The 19,074-nt window shown below is 35.4% G+C and overlaps 1 protein-coding gene across 1 annotated transcript in view; it reads left to right on the top strand.

The window, feature by feature from the left end:
• LOC112945562 (contactin-associated protein-like 2) overlaps nt 1-18,659 on the top strand; it is a gene marked incomplete at its 3' end in the record, with an annotated part of 170,254 nt that extends 151,595 nt beyond the window's left edge. The window contains exons 4-7 of the mRNA XM_026037197.1: nt 5,973-6,176; nt 8,540-8,724; nt 12,036-12,179; nt 18,395-18,659. Of these exons, the coding sequence (XP_025892982.1) occupies nt 5,973-6,176; nt 8,540-8,724; nt 12,036-12,179; nt 18,395-18,659 (798 nt within the window). The remainder of the gene's footprint in view (nt 1-5,972; nt 6,177-8,539; nt 8,725-12,035; nt 12,180-18,394) is intronic.
• Nucleotides 18,660-19,074: the final 415 nt, after the last annotated feature.

Genomic DNA, 19,074 nt, shown 5'->3' on the forward strand with positions numbered 1-19,074 from the left:
CCTGATGAAAAAGAAATCAGAAACTTGTAGCAATAGTCAGTGGATTGCAATTCTTAACGTTTTCTTCTCCTTCCATTTTCTTTTTCTTCTTTTGCTTACTAATTTCACCTGTTGCAGTTGCTTTATCCTAGACTTTAATTATCACAGAAAAGAACCACATGTTTACAGACATGTTTGCACAACAGCTAATAAAATGAGAATCTTAGTACTCTACTAGCACTATAATACAAGAAGCACAGAAAAAAAACAAGAAGAAAACAACCACCTGTCCGTGGAGATGGAGAGAAACCTTGAAAAATGCTGCTGCCCTGTCTTCTGTGGGTATTGCACTCAGAACTTGGCATTAGTTTTTTGCTACTTTGGGGAATGCTTCCTCACAGGTTTGTTTTGAGAGCTTCTGACAGGTGTATATCAAATAGAAGAATATCATTTGTTCCTTTTACCCAAGATTTGAGTTAAGAATAAACCTTGGCAAAATGTTCTTTGCTATTTCGATACTACTTTGTGTTGCATAAGTTATATCTGCTGTAAATCAAAGAAAAAAATCCAAACCTCTAAGCAAATGTAGGTGGGTTTTTTGTTTGTTTTGTTTTTCAGACATTTAAATCACTTAGGTTTGAATTCATTGACAGGTATGACAGGATGCAGATTGCGTATAGTGGAAGCTAAGCAGGCAATATGAATTAATAATTGGTTTTCTTGTATCTTAATGCTTGTAGAATATGAAGTATACATTATTGGATGTGTGAGTGAGTGTGTGAGAGGAAGAACTTCTTTACTGTGAGGGTGACGGAGCCCTGGCACAGGCTGCCCAGAGAGGTTGTGGAGTCTCCTTCCCTGGAGGTCTTCAAAACCTGCGTGGATGCCACCCTGTGCCCCGTGCTCTGGGTGTCCCTGCTGGAGCAGGGGGTTGGACTAGATGATCTCTAGAGGTGCTTTCCAACCTCAGCCCTTCTGTAATTCTGTGTGTGTGGATGCATCTGTATCTGTAGTACAGGTTCATTTTTTTTTTCCTTGATGTAGTGTATACATTGCTTTGAGAAAGCGTAGCAATAGTGTTGGTTTTGCCACAGCAGGCTTCCAATCTGCCGTGTTGCCCTTATCCTTATGGCTGGACTCTAGTGCCTGAAGGCCGTGTTCAAACATGTTTCCCTCAGGATCTCATAAAAAATGGACTCTTTTGGTGACTGAGATCTGATAGGACTTCCTCATTTTTCCAGGTGCAGGAAAGCTACAGTGATGTATCTCTAATTAAACATGAGATCCACTCAGTGCCACTGAGGTTCAAACTGCAAAGACTCTAGTAGCAAATTGGACATCAGGTGGTACTGACAAGTGTTTGGAGCGACTGGAAAAAATAGAGGGTCTTAACGAAGTAATTTCTATATATGTAATTTATTGTAAGTAATTATACCAAAATATGAGGGGTTTTTTTTTGTCTATGATTTTGAGTTGTATTCCTGGTTTTGTTAGATTTTTGTTGTTCAAATATGTAAATAATACACTATTTATGTGTTTATATTGGCCACTATCCCTGGGCCAACAGAAACAATAAATAAAACTACCGAGGTGCAATACTGTAGCCCAGCCAGAGATGCTTTGATGCCTTCTTTTTGGAGGATAGATTATCGCAGTATGGCTAATACTATGTCTTACTGTAGTATTAGTACAGACACACAGCACTCAGAAGCATAAACTTCACATTATGGGGTAAACCATTGTGAAAAGAATGTTACAAATGATGCTCTTTCTCCTAAAACTCTGTCATTCTAAACAGAAAAGTAAAAGATTAAGAGATAATGGATGTGCAAGAAGAGGATAAATTCATTTTAGGTCACAGTGGATCTGTAATTGAGAATCATTTATTTCTTGAATCCCAGTATTCAGTACAAGCTGCATGGAGATGATCATTCAAAGATCATTAGCCATTTAAAACCTTGTGCGTATGTTAAAAATGTACTGAATAATGCTGATTTTGTTAGATTCATGCCAAGCACCTCTCTGCACAATACTTTCCTTTGTTTTTCTGCTTTATTTTGATTAATGTTTGCTGCCCTGTGTCTGGTGACAGGGCGTTTGATAATTCTAGGCAGTCCCTTGATCAAAATAGCGATGCAGCTGTGTGGTGAGTGCAGACCTGCTGTTGGGTCTCTGGGAACAAGCATGTTGGCACTACTGGTCTTGCCAGAAATCAGGGGATTTAGAGGAGCTTTGAAGCCTGAGTCCAAGTTCTTTTATATATAAATATATATATATATATATGAATAATGTCAAGAACATGTATACATAGCTACCTGAACTATATAGGGACACTTGCCTTTTCACAGGCAACTTTAGAATCTGTGGCATTGTATACAGAACCATATTCTTTATTATATGTATCCCTTTTGATTGTTACTTAACTTGTAATATCCATAATTTTATTTCAGTTGTAGCAGCTCTCCAAGGCTGTGGGTAGATTTCAGCAGAATATAGTCAAATTTGCTGTGCATAGCAGTATGAATTATGCAACTATGGGGTGTTCAAAAATGACTTCCATGTAGATATTTTTATATAGGTAGATTCCATGCTGCTTCCTTTATGAATTTCAAACTGAATATGAAATTCTCAGGAAAACATTCCTCGAATCTCCTCCCACAGGCATTTAAACAGAAAGCAAAAATAAATGGGGTATAATTTTTTTTTGTGACCATTTCTTTTGTTTTTTCAAAACAAACTTGATATGTAATCTACCTATTTGAATAGCAAGAATATGCAAAATATCTTCTGCTCTGAACTGTTTCTTTGAAGTGAACCACAAGCTGAATATAGTCCATGGGGCCCTCATTGCTGAGAGCTGCATCTTCATCTGTGTATGAGCAAACAAGTCCTTCTTGAAGTCTGATCAAATATTAAGGGATTCCTTGCATGGCACACAGAATGTCCCGTTTTGATATTTTTGATCTGTTTGACATTCCTGGAATTTATCATTCAGAAGAACAGATCAGGCTGTGTTGTCAGTGGCACTTAGAGCTTAGAAAAATTTATTATTGGAGTGTATATTGCAAAGTCTATAACAAGAAGGCATTCTAGTAATTTTGCTAAATTGTGGTATACATATGTAAGATGTACTTCAGTATATCCTATTCCATCCATGAGTTATTGCAATGAAACTATAATGCACATGTTTGCTAAGATATCTTAACCATTCTGTTTGCACAAACATTAAAGGGGTCAAATTTTATTTTATCAAAAGCCTTTGTAGAGTTAGGGAAGTTCAGGGGTAAGGTTCAAGTTACATGATTGTAACCTTTTTCGTTTCAGAGTTAAACTTCTAACCGCCAGGATCTGTTAGACCCTGTGGTCTGAGGGTGCTAGGTTGCTGTCTCAGAAGCAGAGATAAGCAGGCTAATGTTTCTCGCTTGCATAATTATTGTGCAAATTATCTCTCTCTACTTCCACAACTGGTGCCTTCAGTTAGTTGATGCAAACAAAGGAAGCTTTCGTAGAGAGAGTGCCATAGGAGACAGCATTTTGTCTTCCCATAACTTGAAGAAGTATTTGCAACTAAAAATTCAGAAGCTTGAAATTCTACCCTTTGGCCTCTTTTCCAAATAACCTGTAACCTTTTCCAAAATAACCTATGATCATCCATGGAGAAGTGTCTCTATGTGTATATGTAAAAAAATCTCTTTGGACATGGACAGTTACCGCTCTACTGATGGTCAGCTGCTCTCAGTCTGAGCGTGCAAAAACTAGTGGGAAACGGAAATGCATTGCAGGTCTCTTGACAACTCTTAGATAATATGTTACTTGAAAAGGTGACAGATTGAGGAAAATGCTTTACAGAGGCATAAGGAAACTTGTAGTACAGAATCTGCTATTCTAGAATCTACGGAAATTATATAAATATATGTTTATGTGTGTGTGTGTGTGTGAATATATATATATATATATATATATATATATATACACATACATATAGGCTCTTAATTTAACCTGGAAAGGTGAGCAGGATAATTGCATATAATTTCCAAGACCAACACAGTTTTGTTGACAGGAATTAAACCCCATCCATTAATATCAATTCACTTTAAGGCAGTGGAGAGGGAGAATGATAAAGCTTGATCCCTAGGCTGATCAGAGACTCATAGACTATGAAATAAATGCACTTGAGGCTAGTTTGCCAAAAAAAAAAAAAAAAAAAAAAGTTTATCTTTAAAGCTCTCAGGCTTAAAAATGACAACAATATTGGGAAGGGAAATCGCAAACTGATTATCTATGCTCTGCTGAAATTCATTTTTTTTGTTCTTAGTATAAATTAAGTGCACATATAGCTATCACTTTCCATGTTTATGTTCCCTCTATATCAATCTGAGAAATTGGAAGCTCAGTTACTACAAAGTAAACTAAACTCTTAACCTGTGGAATATATATTAATAGGTTCTTAGGTATATAATAGGTGTATATATATATATGTTCTACTAATATATCAATATATATAAATATATATTATATATTATTAATATATATTAATAATATATATGTTACAGGAACAAAGGTGACATATATTAAGATAATCACGTATTAACCTAGGTAAACAGGTAAATTCAAAATGAAATACATACAAAATGCCAAATGTTCAAAATATTTTAATATTTATTACATTTTCTCCTATATTTGTTGCACAAGAGAATTTTGTTTTTGAGTGGATCTGAAAGATTTTAATTACTTTCCAACATAAAGTTAGAGAAAAGCTGGAAATTTGAAAAAGTTGCCAGCAGTCACTGAATAGCAGCCCAGAGAAGTAGGCAAAAATCAGATGTTGCTTGAGAATATATGATAAAATGTCAGCCTTAATTTCATTCAGGGCATGAAATGGCTGATACAGTTATGGTGCACTGATAAGAACTGTGGACGCTTTTGAAAAATATTGGTGGGAAAGACAGGTCTATCTAACAAAATACATCAAAACAGGAAAAAATATTTTTTAAATGAACATATTATTAATTCTATCATAAGGAATAGTGTGGTGACCATGTAAATTAGGTCAATTGTAAATATCAAGAAGACAATACTCCTAAAAATAAAAACTAGTGATTGACTATAGGATAAAGGGTTTGCAAAGAACATTTCTTAAATCTGTACAGAGTTCTAAAATGTGTGCTTATTTATAATTTTTTACCAAGCTCTGCTTAAGATGGGACAATACTGACAGTATTGCAGCCTTTGAAATCAATAAAATCAAATTATCCTCAAATTAGCCTTCAATATTCTTAGAGAAGTTTTTCCTTGGAGTATGTAGGATGATCAATGAAGTTTTGCAGTATCATTGTACAACACATATCTGAATACTGAGTTGATTTATGATTATTTTGATTGTGTCCCCCAATTTTCTCCTCAGTTTCTCAATAAAAGCAAATCTAGAAAAAAAAATAGGTGTGATAGCAGAACATTTATTTCCCTCCTCCAAAAGGTGAAATCTTGCCCCAGATTTCTGTACAGCACCATGAACTAGACAAGGTTTATGCCTAAGATTTATATGCAATTAAAGGAATCTCTTCTTACTGCCAGGCACTTTAATTGGGCTCATGTTTTACTGATTACAGTCCTCAAAGATACCTCTATTGGATTTTTAAGAGGTATCAAGTGAATTATTAATGATGACTCAGAAGTTTGTGTCTCATTTTCAGCTATAATTAAGGAAGCATACATGAAAGCAACTATATTTAAGAGAATCTAAAGAAGTTGAAGAAGGTTGTAATATTTGTTCCTCAGAATCTGTTTTTGTTAACATGTGTTAAACTTATGCCCTAACAGGTTGCAACTTTTTATAGTGTTTCACTGAATTACAGTCAAGACAGAATGTATTTGCAGTATATGCACCGCTTGCATATTTGTTCTGTTCAGTTGCAATCCACATATGCCAGGCCTGCTTTTCCAGTGGACACAGCAATATATAATAAAACAATATTATTTGCTTTTTCCTTTAGGGGCTGATGTTATCAATTTTGATGGCCATGTAGTGTTACCGTACAGATTCAGGAACAAGAAAATGAAAACACTGAAAGATGTCATCTCTCTGAAATTTAAAACCTCTGAAAGTGAAGGTGTAATCTTCCACGGAGAAGGACAGCAAGGAGACTATATCACCTTGGAACTTAAAAAAGCCAAACTTGTTCTTAATTTAAATTTAGGTATGTTGTGTTTATTTTGAATTTTTTAACTCTTAAAAGAATGTGCAGTCAAATAGTATATACTTTTTTTCCTGTTGTATGCAAGCAAGTTCGTGTAATTGAATCTTTCTGTGAAAATGTCTATTCCATTTTCTTACCTTTCTTTTTCCTTCCCTTTTACTCCACATGAAATAGCGCAAAAATAAAATCATGTGTAAAAGCAAGGTCAGAGTATTTTATCATTAGAAACTTGCCTTAAATGAAAAAGCCCTGGTAAAATTGTATTTGACTTCAGGTATTGGTTATTCAGTTCTGCATGTCATGGTGTTATTTATTAAAAACAAAGAAAGTGGTTTTGTGAGAGCACAACTCTCTTTCAGCAGTGTTAGAGTAATCAAAATGATCCTCAGGAAGCTACAACAAGAAAGATACCATGTTGGGAAGCTGCAGACCATATGAAGTTGAAGTTTAGTGACCTTCCTAGAGAGAATCTTGGCTGCAGGGTAGGTAGAAGGAGGATCCTTGCCTTTTAATATACATGTATTTATATGTATATACAGTAGATGTGAGAACTAGGGCTAGCAAATGAAAATAACTCATTTGCGTACCAGGTAACCTTAAGAAAGTTATGAACCCAGATATGCTATTCTAGATCCCACTGGAAAAATAGAGGCTTGTAAGTCAATTTTTTTTTTAAATGAAACAAAAGCATATTTATCTTTTTTCAAGTCATCTTTTCTTTCAGACAAAATTATTTTTGAACAAAGCTTCATGTAACTTCTTTACTTCTCTTGCAATCAAGTGAACAGTAAATTATTCTATTCATGTATTATTTACCATGAATAGCAATTATTTCCACAAGCATTTTCTTCTGCTCTTTTTCTAAAGATCAACAATGTGGGAAGATGATGACAAAAAAAAAATCTTCCTATAGCAGTAATCTATTTTTTAACAGTTTTCATTGGAATTGATTGATTTCCAATTTCTTTGTATTCTTCAGTATAGTCTGTCTTTTTATTGTAACTTCCAAATATATGCTTAAGGAAGTGTTGAAATCATTAGATGGGCAGACACTGTTACACACATTTGCTTAATAGATAGAGGTGATGGTCTAGGATGTCATCCTTCCTTCGAAGATTGTCTTTGCAGCAGACTTAGGGGAAAGGACTTCATAGAGGTTGTAGGAAACCAATGGCCTAGTTTCAAACTTCTAACGAGTTGGACTCAACTTCTGCTTTTCATGGATTTGACTTTGCATAGAGGAAACTGAAGCACACGTACATGTGTGATTTTTTTTTCTTCTTTTTATTTTCAGTGACTTCCAGCAGAAAGGTGGTTGTTATTAAGGGTATAATGTCTTAGGCCATGGCAGTGTGATTTCCCAGAATGTGTTTATGTATTGCACAGTCTTAATGTCTCAGTTCCAGACATAATAGTAAGAAATTCTCAGCTCCAAAAATACTCTTAGATGCTTATGTATTCAAAACTTGGAAGAATACACTAAGTTGTTGGGCAGTGCAGCAGTTCTGTAGACTTACTGCTGAATTATTTTTCATTTGTTGAAAATTGCATGAATCATTTGCTGCTTCAGTTGAGACCTATACTCTCTGCTTCTACTGACTTAGCTATGTCAGTCAGTCATGGCAGTGAGATGTGATCTCTTACTAGTGTAGCTGTATTGGCAAAAGCCTCTTTAAAACATAGCAATGAATTGCAAAATGTAGCCTTGTTAATGGTTTATTTCACTTCCAAAATAGGAGGAAAGGCCAAAATAAGCTATGTTAGCAGAATACTTTTTTTTTTTCAGCTGTTTGCTCAAGCTGCACAAAATGCTTTCTTGTACAGTAGCTGCTATAGTTATACTGGCAGAATCTCCCAAGTGCAGAACTCATTTAAGTGTTTGCTGTTATCAGACTGGAAAGGCTTTGTGTCATCAGATTCTATTGTCAGGCACCAAGTCCTCAGCTGTAGTAAATCAGTATGGTTCCAGGGAAGCTGAGAATGGGACACAAAGGCTATTCCAGGAAAGGCGACAACTTCTCACTTCTGTAGCATAACGATCCGAACAAAGAAAATCTCTGGTTGAAAACAACTTTACATCTGAAAGTAGACATTGCTGCTCTAGTTAGCCTCCAGATAACAACTGTTATCACCATTTATGCAGTTCACTGAGTGGATTCTTGCTCATTTTATCCGGCTATTCATATTTATAGCAACAACCCTCCATTGGCCAGGTGTTAACTTCATAGTAGACTGATGTCCTCCAGTGTACTGGGTGTCTGTTGTGATTCAGGTGACATATTGACAGAGCAGGAGGAAAATGTTTACATAACCAGTATGAACAAGGATTAAATTCGCTGTTCTCGTATCTGTTCTCGTTTCAGGTAGCAACCAGCTTGGCTCTATTTATGGCCACACATCTGTGATGACAGGCAGCCTCTTAGACGATCACCACTGGCACTCCATCATCATCGAGCGCCATGGCAGAAATATCAATCTCACCTTGGACAGGCACATGCAGCATTTCAGAACCAATGGAGAGTTTGATTACCTGGACCTTGATTATGAGGTAAGCATTCAAACTGGCTTTCTAAAAAGAATTAAGAAGAAAAAAAATACTTCTACCATTTAAGATGTTTTGGTATATCTTATACATTTGTTTTTGGGTTTTTTTCCATTGACTTCTTCTTTTTTTTCTTCTTTTTATTCCAAACGTTTCTCTATTAGTCGTAAACGTGGTTTTCCTCTATTAGTCTACTAGCTTTTAAATCTGACCAGAGCTGGTCTCTGCTGTAAGCCTCATATCAACCTTTTGCTTTAAAATCAGAGACTGTTTGAGATTGGAAGGGACCTCTAGAGATCATCTAGTTCAAACCCCTGCTCAAGCAGAGAGACATAGAGCATGTGGTACACAGTCGCATCGAGGTGGGTTTCGAAAATCTCCGAAGAAGGAGACTCCACAACCTCTCTGGAGATTTATATTATTTGGCGAGTTAGGTGCATGCTGCTTTTAGTGTCTTTTATGCCAGCTGCTGTAAGCTATAAGTAAATAAAAACAAATGATAACATCTGTTATCCCATTCAGGTGATCATTATGCACTTGAGTTGGAGAGCCTTGTTCTGAAGTGATAGTTAATATTCATTTGTAGCAAAGGAAGTGGATTAGAAGCTTTCTGCAAATATGAATCTCAAGCTTGCTTTGTTCGAGTAAGGAAGTACATCCCTACACTTTCATAAATAAGCCGTCAATTACTTGTCTTCTCTAAAGGAACAGTAAAGAATTTGAGAAAACAAAATAAAAGCATTCTGTTTCATCAGTTGATTAATATACAAAAGTTATTAATCAAATCAGGATTATTTGTTTAATTGCAGTCTAGTTTCTGCTGCTGTGAACTTTTTGCTAGACCTGAACCTCTGTTGTTTTAAGTTGTTGGATTAACTCAAACTTCAGCATAATGGCCAGGATCATCTTTGTATAGTGATTTTCTTCCAGTCTTGACTGTACCTAATGAAAAATAATGTTGCTGCTTGAGCCAAATATGTATTTTCATCCTTACAGCTTAGTAAACAATAAGAGGGAAATCAAAATCATGTGATGCAGTGAAGTTGGGTTCAACTTTTGTATTGGTCTTTTTTTTTTTTTTTTTTTTTGACATCGTTTTGATCTAGAATATAATATGAATGTTTGGGGAAAATGGAAATACAATTGTAAATATAAATTGTGCATTTCACCGAATTGAGAATATATTTACATTACAATAAATATTTATTAAGGCCTTCTTTTGTAGTAATAATAATAAGCTGATTTGCCTGGATGGGTAGTACTCATGGGGCACTTAAGATATGAACTGAGCAACCTGAAACTCAGATAAATGTGTTTTTCTTATGAAAGATTCTCAGGTGAGCTGACAACAGAAAAAAGCTGAATGCCATGACCAAGAGTTGGGAAATATATTACAAAGCGAATGATCTGTGTGTAATAAATTTGCTTAGAAGTGAGAGTGCAATTGAGGATCCGCCTTCTCTCTCTTCTGTGATGTTGGGCACATCAATGGTAGTTCTCAAAGGTTTCAGTTTCCATGTACACAGAGCTCTTCATGCTTAGTGGAAGTTCTCTGAATCTGTGTGTGTCTGTTTTTGTCGTTCAAATAAACTGAACAGTTTGGAAGTGTTTTATTTTTCTCTCAAATAAGAACTTTTGAAGGTTGGACATCACAGACATTGAAATGTGTGGTCCTTATGATAAATTGATGATAGTGGTTAAATGTCAGAAAATCTAAACTTTTTTATTAAAAAAAAAGCTCCTTGGTTAATCTTTCAGAAAAGATGAGGAAGCACGAAGGAGAGCTAAATATTAGTTCTGATTGCACCTTCAAGGAGAAAAAACAAAATAAAAATCTTAACCAGTTCCTTTGAACTCACTGACATGATATATGATTTTTTGTAGTTTTTCTCCCATTCACAATCTTTACCTTTATATTTTAGCCTATCCAGGCACATGAAAGGAAATAATGCACAAGCCAAAGGATGCTTTGTAGCACTTAACACATTGTAGTCACGTTCTCCAGGTGGTGGAAAGTGGTGTTGCTTTTCTAAAGTCAAATAATGTCAATTTGGGATACCCGAGGATAAGTCCGCAAAGCACTTATTTTAAAGCTGTTTTAAGCCTCTACCTGCTATTTTTTCAAGTCTTGATTTTCAGCTGTACAACAGTAGCTACTCCTAAACAGTAAGTCAAAGGGTCCCCACATTTGCATGGAAAGTAGTCCATTACACACGTTTTGTATGAGAAAATAATCCTTTGAGTTGCTTCTTCCTACTCTCAGGAATAACAAATGGAATTAACAATGAATAATATTTAAAAACTCTACTCTGGCATTTCTTGGAAGCAGCCCACAAGTAGAAATCTTTGTGGGCACTCTTGGGGAAGGATAGTAGGGATGTTATTTGTGATACTGTCTATTTGGTATAAGCACTTACCCTACAATGAGAAGACTAAACCCATGAGACCATTATTCTTTACATGCAAGCAGTGGAATATTTATGAAGACACGTAAGATTTATTCACTATGAGACATTTGTATAGAGACATATATATTCTAAAGAGTGACAAAGGTGGACCTTCTCGGAGATGAATATTTTTGTCTTCTGTGGTGCTTATCTGTGTTATTTTTGTAAGCACCAATGACTCCGGGTAACCCAGTACTGTGCTGTGATGAAATTTAGTATATAAAAACAAAATTCTTGTTTAACTGGAATGATTTACCTATTGTCTTCTAAGCAATTGACTTGGCCTACTAAGTCTTGTGGCAACTCCACACTGACTACAAGTTCTTGATAAAAGTGTTCTATCAGTAGTAGAAGAAATAGAAGTATATATCTCTCTATATAAATAAGCACTAAAGGAAGTCTAACTGTAGCCTGCAGCTGCTGTGTTCAATTCTGCACTCAGAGACAAAGCCAAGTGAATGATTCAGATCAGATAATCTTGCTAATTTTATGTCTCTTCTTGTTTAGAGAGGTAGTGGGATGAACACGATTTATTCCAGGTTCTTTATTTGATATGCATATTGGTCAGAAGCAATTGTAAGAGCCATCCATATACAAGCAGCTCTGTGATGTGTGTCTGCTATCTGTTTGGATGAGTTTAATAACACTTGGGTTGTACTAGCATAAATGTTTGCAGTTGCTAGTTCATGGTAATTTTTTTTTTCTGATTTGTGCTGTGCTTATTTGATATTTTCTTTCTGGAAAGCAGTTATGCCAGCAGGCTATGTTTGAGTGTTCAAAGAAAGCAAATACATCTACAGCAAATTTGTTTAAAAATTATAGCAAGTTTGCCCTCCAGTAACTATTTACAGTTTCTATTTTCATTCAAAGATAACCTTTGGAGGTATGCCTTTTTCTGGGAAGCCGAGTTCTAACAGTAGGAAAAATTTCAAAGGCTGTATGGAGAGCATCAACTACAATGGTAATAATATCACTGACCTTGCCAAGAGGAAGAAATTGGAACCTTCTAATGTGGTAAGAGCATAATTTAATGGTCATCTGTACTTCTGCATGGTAAAGGAGACTAGAAGATTTGCTAGTGTAATGGCTATCCTTGTGATAGGCTAGAGTGATTTATTGTATAAAGCATTTTTTTTTTCACATACCTGAAGATCTTATTTTAGGTGCCTTTATGGCTTTATTTTTGTTAATGTCTCAGAACATTTTCCTGCTGAGGGATCTGTTTCATCTTTCCAAAACTACCCTTCAGTATCTGGCAGTCACTTTGTATAAGCAGCAGCTGGAACAATAAATACTACTTTCTTTTCCTCCTAAACTGCAGTGAGTCTCAAACCATGGTCTAAAGCCAATTACAGCTTTGTCCTGGTTTTGCAGCCTAATTTCTTCCACTCCTACAAGACTAGTTAGTAAGGGGAAAGTCATAGGAACAGGATGATTCTAGAACTTTTACCAGCAACCCTGAAAAACTTCAAGGTAACAGGCTTAGAAATCATTACTTTTTAGTATTTAAAGGTTGCTTTAATAATTCTGGTAGCTGATGTACATATTATTATTTCTAACTTTTTTCGTTTGCTTAGGCATACATGCTTTCATGCTTAAACTTGTGGATTTATAGGCAGACTTGTGGCTTTGTAGGCAGGCTGGTTATGAAAGTATTTCTTATATATGTTAGGGTTTTTTTTTTTTTTTTTTCTTCCAAACACTCCTAAAATTGCTTGGCGGCATACACAGGTGGTACAGATAGGAAACAAATGTATTGCTGCCATGAGTTTAGGATGACTTGAGTAAATTGTTCAGGGCTTTCTGTTTACAGCCATCACAAATTCATTCTAGCAATATATATAGTTGCACTTTCACTTTTTCTTCTATAGTAAAGATTACAAATCACAGATGAAGCAATGACAAAGTGCACGGTGTTGATTGACATTTGTTTGCTCTTTGGATAATAGTATAAAACTTAAATATCCTTATGTGAACAATAAGGCTATATGATATAGGTAATAGGAAGGATAATTTCCTTTTTTTGATGTAAATCCTAAGCCTATAAAAACTCAATAATGTTCTATAATACAATCTAATATTTACAACCTTTTCTATACATGAATTTCCATAGCATTGTTAAAGGCAACGATGCAAACTCCAAAGAGAAGAGTCCGCTTTTGGAGCTTTTTCAGCCTTGTCACGCAGACCATTTGATCTTTGAAATTGGTTCTGAATTACCTGTTGTGACTCTTGCCAAATAAAGAGTAATTGCAGGAAAAAAATTGAAACACGGTTTATGTGAAATTTTGAAACTATGGTACAATGCAGTGTATATTAAATGTGTGTCATAGCTTTTCACATCTCGTGCCTGATTTGGAAATTTGCAAGAGGAAACTTTTCATCTCTTACTAGTACATTGCAAGTTAGTAGAAAATATTGGTAAAGCTCTTACCAGAACAGATTCAAAAGAGCTTTCAAAAATATGTCATAACTAACAGGCCTATAAAATCTTTGAAATATCTTTTTTCTGTTTTTTTTTTTTATCTTTTAATTTATCTACTTTATTAAATTCTGTGATCTCTAGTGTGAGAGTAAAATTCACATATTTAGCCTTGGCAATGTTGATGCTTCATCAAGAAGTCTTATGCCATGCTCCTTTAACTTGATGGTTCTGTTGATTTCTGATTCTGAGAATGGCTATAAAAATAGAAATGACCTTTGTTTTCAGTGGAATTACTTACGTTGCCTCAACCCTTCAAAGGCAAAATCAATTTTACTGTAATTAAATCAACATGGATTTTTATGTTTCTTACAAAAGCTTCTTTTCTCCTAGTTTTGAGCCTGATTTATCATGAAAAAAAAGCTCTCTTGAGACTGCTGTTCTTGTTAAGCATGTTTATGATGATAGTGCTTAAGCAAACCAACCAGGATCAAAGCTCCATTCTAGCAGATACTGTACAGACACATAATAAGAGGCACCCCTTGCCTTAAGGAGTTTATTATTTGAAGAGAAAGGATAGACAAATGTGAGGAAATGTACATGACAAGCAAAGTAATCAATATGATGAGGAGATGTGTTGTAGGGGAAAAAGTGAAGAAGAGAGGAGAGAGAGATAAAAAAGGTGCAAGAGGGAAGGAAAAATGTTGCTATAGGCATATACATGGTTGAATTTCAGAAATCACAATGAAAGGGAGTGGAGAAGTTATTTTTGCAGATTAAGGAGGCCTAGAGAACCAAAGATGATCTTGATTTGTCCCTGAGCAAAAATTAGAAAAACAGAGTTATTAATTCTCAACAAGGATTTCTTTAATTTATTGACAATATGGGAATAAGGATGAAATTGAAATTGCAGTTCTCAAATTTGCATTTGAAATGTAAATTTCATGTATTTACATTTGCAATATAGACAATAAAGTACAACATTTTCTGTAATAATATATTCCCCTTAGTTTTAGAAAGTAACCATAATGGGAGCGGTGGGGGGGTGTGTGTGGAAATAATTTGTCATTCTTCTCCGTGATGTAAAAGATGGCAACAGCTCTTCGAGAAAAGTGAGCATGATAGATGTTATTGAGCAACTGTTGTTGCCCTTATTAGTGGAACCTGATTTATTTTCATAAAAGATAAATGAGACAAATGCTAAACATACTGAGAAGGGAATGTCAAGAAGAAAGGACAGCCAATACAGAGAATGAAAGTGTCTATTTTTCTCTTAAACCAAGTTGCAAACAAGAGTTGGCAGTGACTACGTAGCTCAGTAGGTGCTATCTCGTTTGCAGCTTGACCCAAGGCTAGGACAGAAACAAGTAACAATCTTGCAAGCAACTTCACTTGCCCATATTTGCTATGTTCTATGAAAAAATAAGTTAAGGAGTTTTTTTTTTCTTTTTTTTTTTTTTTGATGTTTAGAAGCACAAAATGTAACCAGATAAGATTTTGTTAACCTGCATAAGTTAAGAGTATCAACTCCTCTACTGTTAAGAAGAGGGAACTAGAACTGGCAGCCAGCATGTCCAGAAAAATTCCAGTTTAGAAATTTAGTTTCTTCATCAGCATTTCCTTTCTGGAGGTATATTTAGAGAAAGCTTGAGTGCTAATTGGGGGTAGTTTCCAAAGAATAGACTCATTTTTTTTTTAATGCCAGTAGCATAAAAATGTGCAGAAGGCTACTATTTGCTTCCCTCCTTCCTTAAATCCACTATGTTCCACTCACTTCTGCAACTGCAGAAGTGCAATCATGTATTATTCTGTGCAAGCATCACAAACTTAAGTGTGTTTTCTTTAAATTATTTATATTAGGCAAGCAATATTTTAAGCTTGAAGATGAGTAATAAGCTATTTTGAGAAAGATGGTGAAATAACATGATAAATATTAGCCAGGGAATATTGCCTTTACTGTACAATCCATCTTGAGTTAACAGGTATTTGTAGTTTCAATAAAATCATTACCTCTGTTTTGGGAGCTGTGAATTCCATTAGTGGTTCTGTTAGTTCGGAAAGATTTTAAAACCTAGTTGTATTTCCACAAGGGATAACATCTGATGGTAGATAGGCACAACTGATTTATACAAGGTAAACATGAAACTAATTTACAAGAGTGAAAATCATGATGTAAAGCTCAAGCTGCCCAAATTATTTTAATCATTTCCCTTCTCGTGTATCATTAATAATTCTTTAATAAGACCAACAGTTCCAATATAAATGCACAGTATGTTTGACTTTGAAATGTCATTGCCCAGTGAATTGTTCAGCAATTCATTCTGAGCCCCCTCCGCAGAAGATCATCCCCTTCTCTTTGAAAATAGGAATGCTTTTATAGAGGCAAGCTACAGATTAGTTCTAACTCTTGGCCTGGCCCTGGTGAGTAATCTGTATCCAATGGGTTTTACTTGAAAGAGGAGTCTTCTTCTGAAGTGTGGTCATAGAGGGAAATGGTAATCCGATTCAGATTAAACTGAATCGCTCAGCAGGGAAAATACCATTTGGGTAGCTAGCAGAGAAACCAGGATTATTACATTCCTCAAGAAATCTTCTGTGCTGTTTTGAGTGTTCATGATAAATGATCCTAGGGATGTGAAAGGAGATTTGCATGCATTCAGTGGCATTAACATTAGTAAGTGTTACACATGCAAGTATCCCATGCATCAGGGAGATGGGAGAGTGTCAGTTAGATGTGAAAGTCTTCTTGGAATGAGGAAATCACTAGTTCCTTGCAGAACAACAAGGAAGGTGGGGCAAGAACAGCATTTAGAGATGTCTGCCATGGTGTGCTACTGAACTTGTTGCATAGGAAATTGCAAGGAAAACTGTTTATTCTACTGCTGTCAATACATTCCTAGCATCTGTGACAGAATTGTTAAGATGTCAGGTATTAGGAAATCCTGTTGCCCTCTTCCAGAAGCTGCTTCTAATCCATAGGGTGACTCTTACACTGAGAATGTGAACAAAGGTGTACAAAGGGTATTTCAGGCACTCACTGGACTTTTATTCTTAATGTAAGATTTGTGGGTTACCAAAAGTATTTGGCAGCAAATCTAGAAAACCTCAGGTTAAAGCTATTCAAACAAATATATTGACTAGTTATTAGTTGGCTTATTAATAATTTAATAATATTAGTTGGCTAAAATCTTAAAATGAATAACTCCAGTCAGCATCTAGACTGGGAGGGTGGTGGTGAGGGGGAGACACCCTCCTACCTCCTAGTAGCAAAGGAGCTATGTGAAGGTCCTTTTTCTTTAGTCAAAAAGTAGTTGTCATTCACACTGTAATATAAAAGTTTCCTATAGTTGTTCTAAAGAAAGATGTTCCTAAATTCTTGAATATATTTTGTGAAACACAGGGAATGTTGTGTGTGTGTGTATATAAAAAGAGCATGTCTTACCATGTCGAGATTTTAATAAAGATGAGAACAAATCTTTTATGAGATCATTTATGAGCATAAAGAAATTTCTTCTTTAGTTCCAGATTGCTGGAAACATCCTTGTTTCTTGACTGATGACAGAGGCTGGCTCTCTGATAGCTGAGTTGCTGCTCGTTTTACTGGCCTCTAAAGGCAGAATGTCTGGCAGTAAAACTTGCAGCACTTTGCATGTAGCAGAGGTGCTTATGTAGAATGTATCTAAGAATGTATCTGAAAAACAGAGAGCTAGAGAAACTGTATTCTGTATTTTCTTATTTGCATTGTGATATGGCCTGTAATGATTAAGGAGATAGTTTAAATGACTGGTAAATACTAAATGCTGATGACGCCACCTGGCTCATCTCCAATTGAAAATTATTATTTCTAAAAAAAAATTAACTTGGGGCTTTTCTCCAGTATGATTTCAGAAACAGTTCTTGTCTTGCTTCCAAATTCTCTGACTTTTCTCAAAATAAATTTTCCAAATACATTCTATAAATACAAAAATATATGCATGAAAACTTCTGTAAGGTTGAGTTAACCTGCACTTATATACCAAAGATGATGATGATTGGTTCTTGCTGGGAATTTGAACAGTGCCGAAATAAAGCTTGTTTCTAAGTACCTCTGAAGATGCTCATAATTCAGTATTTTCTATTATGATACTAATGATAAAAAATTACATAGTTCATCAGATAAAATTATGCTTTGCTAAATTAGAAAGAAATGGTCACAAAGTTACCATCTTCTTCAATAGAGGTCATCAGATAAGGTAACCTTTACAACAAGGTAAAGGTCCCCTTGCCAGCATCATACAGGGGATCTTGAGTTGAGGCAGTTTTCCAGTGGTATTGTAATGATGAATTGAAGTAAGTCAATGCTGGACAGAAATTAGCTCAGAGGAGTAGAATAGGTTGTAAAATAGCATAATAAGAGCTACACACTTTTTAATATTTCTAAGGAGAAAGATGTCTGGTTATGCATCCTGCCATTGGGGTGTCTCAGGAGAAATGTTATGAGAACCAAAGTGAAAATGCTTTCCTCTTAAGCTTTTTCTTGTGGTTACACTCTTAACTCTTCAGGGCAAAGGCTGCCCCTTACTATGAGTGTGCACAGTGCCTAATAGAATGAGGCCAAGGCTTTAGCGCAAGGCAACAACAATAATAACAATCTAATAATAATAATAATGGTGTTGTTAATAACACATTTTTAGGGGCAACTTGCATTAATTTCAATAGTCCGTAAATGGAATAAAACCTAGAATGCTTTCTGGATGTAGGTATGAATTTAGAGGAGTCCTATCATTTTCTTTATGTTTTTGCTTTTTTGTTTGTTTGTTTTATTTAGGGAAATTTAAGTTTTTCTTGTGTGGAGCCACATACAGTGCCCGTCTTTTTCAACGCCACCAGTTTCCTTGAGGTTCCTGGTCGTCCAAGCCAAGACCTGTTCGCAGTCAGTTTCCTGTTCCGAACCTGGAACCCAAATGGGCTTCTTGTCTTCAGCAACTTCGCAGATGGCCTGGGGAATGTTGAGATTGACATAAATGAGGGCAAAGTCAGCGTCCATATCAATGTCACCCAAGTCAAGAAGAACCGAATAGACATCTCATCAGGTAAGCGCCTTTTATTTTTTTTAAGGTTTTTGCTTTTGTTCGTGTTTTCTAAAAGCATGATGGACTTCAAAATTGGAAGAACTGCTAGACAGAATTGGAAATTTGAATTGTATTAGTATGTTTATTTATTCTAAGCTTTGTTGCATTATTCTAAGCATTTGTTGTATGCTTTGATAGAAGAATATCAAAATAGTTGTTCAGTTTTGACAGGAGAGGGCAATATGTACCCTAGTTGAAAGTAGCTTAATAATTAAGAAACTCTCATTGAAAAGTGTGAGTTGTTTTAACCACAAGTGCCATTAAGAAAAATACCCTTGTTTTCTAAGTAAGCTGGTGGGTCATTTTAGAGAAGTAGAAAAGCTTTCAATATCTATCTAAAGAGGTTTTGGTTCTAGCTAATCCTGGCTAAAAGAAT

The sequence above is a fragment of the Nothoprocta perdicaria genome, unplaced genomic scaffold, assembly GCF_003342845.1.
Source record: "Nothoprocta perdicaria isolate Ctin4 unplaced genomic scaffold, notPer1 scaffold_192, whole genome shotgun sequence".
In the NCBI taxonomy this organism is placed as follows: Eukaryota; Metazoa; Chordata; class Aves; order Tinamiformes; family Tinamidae; genus Nothoprocta; species Nothoprocta perdicaria.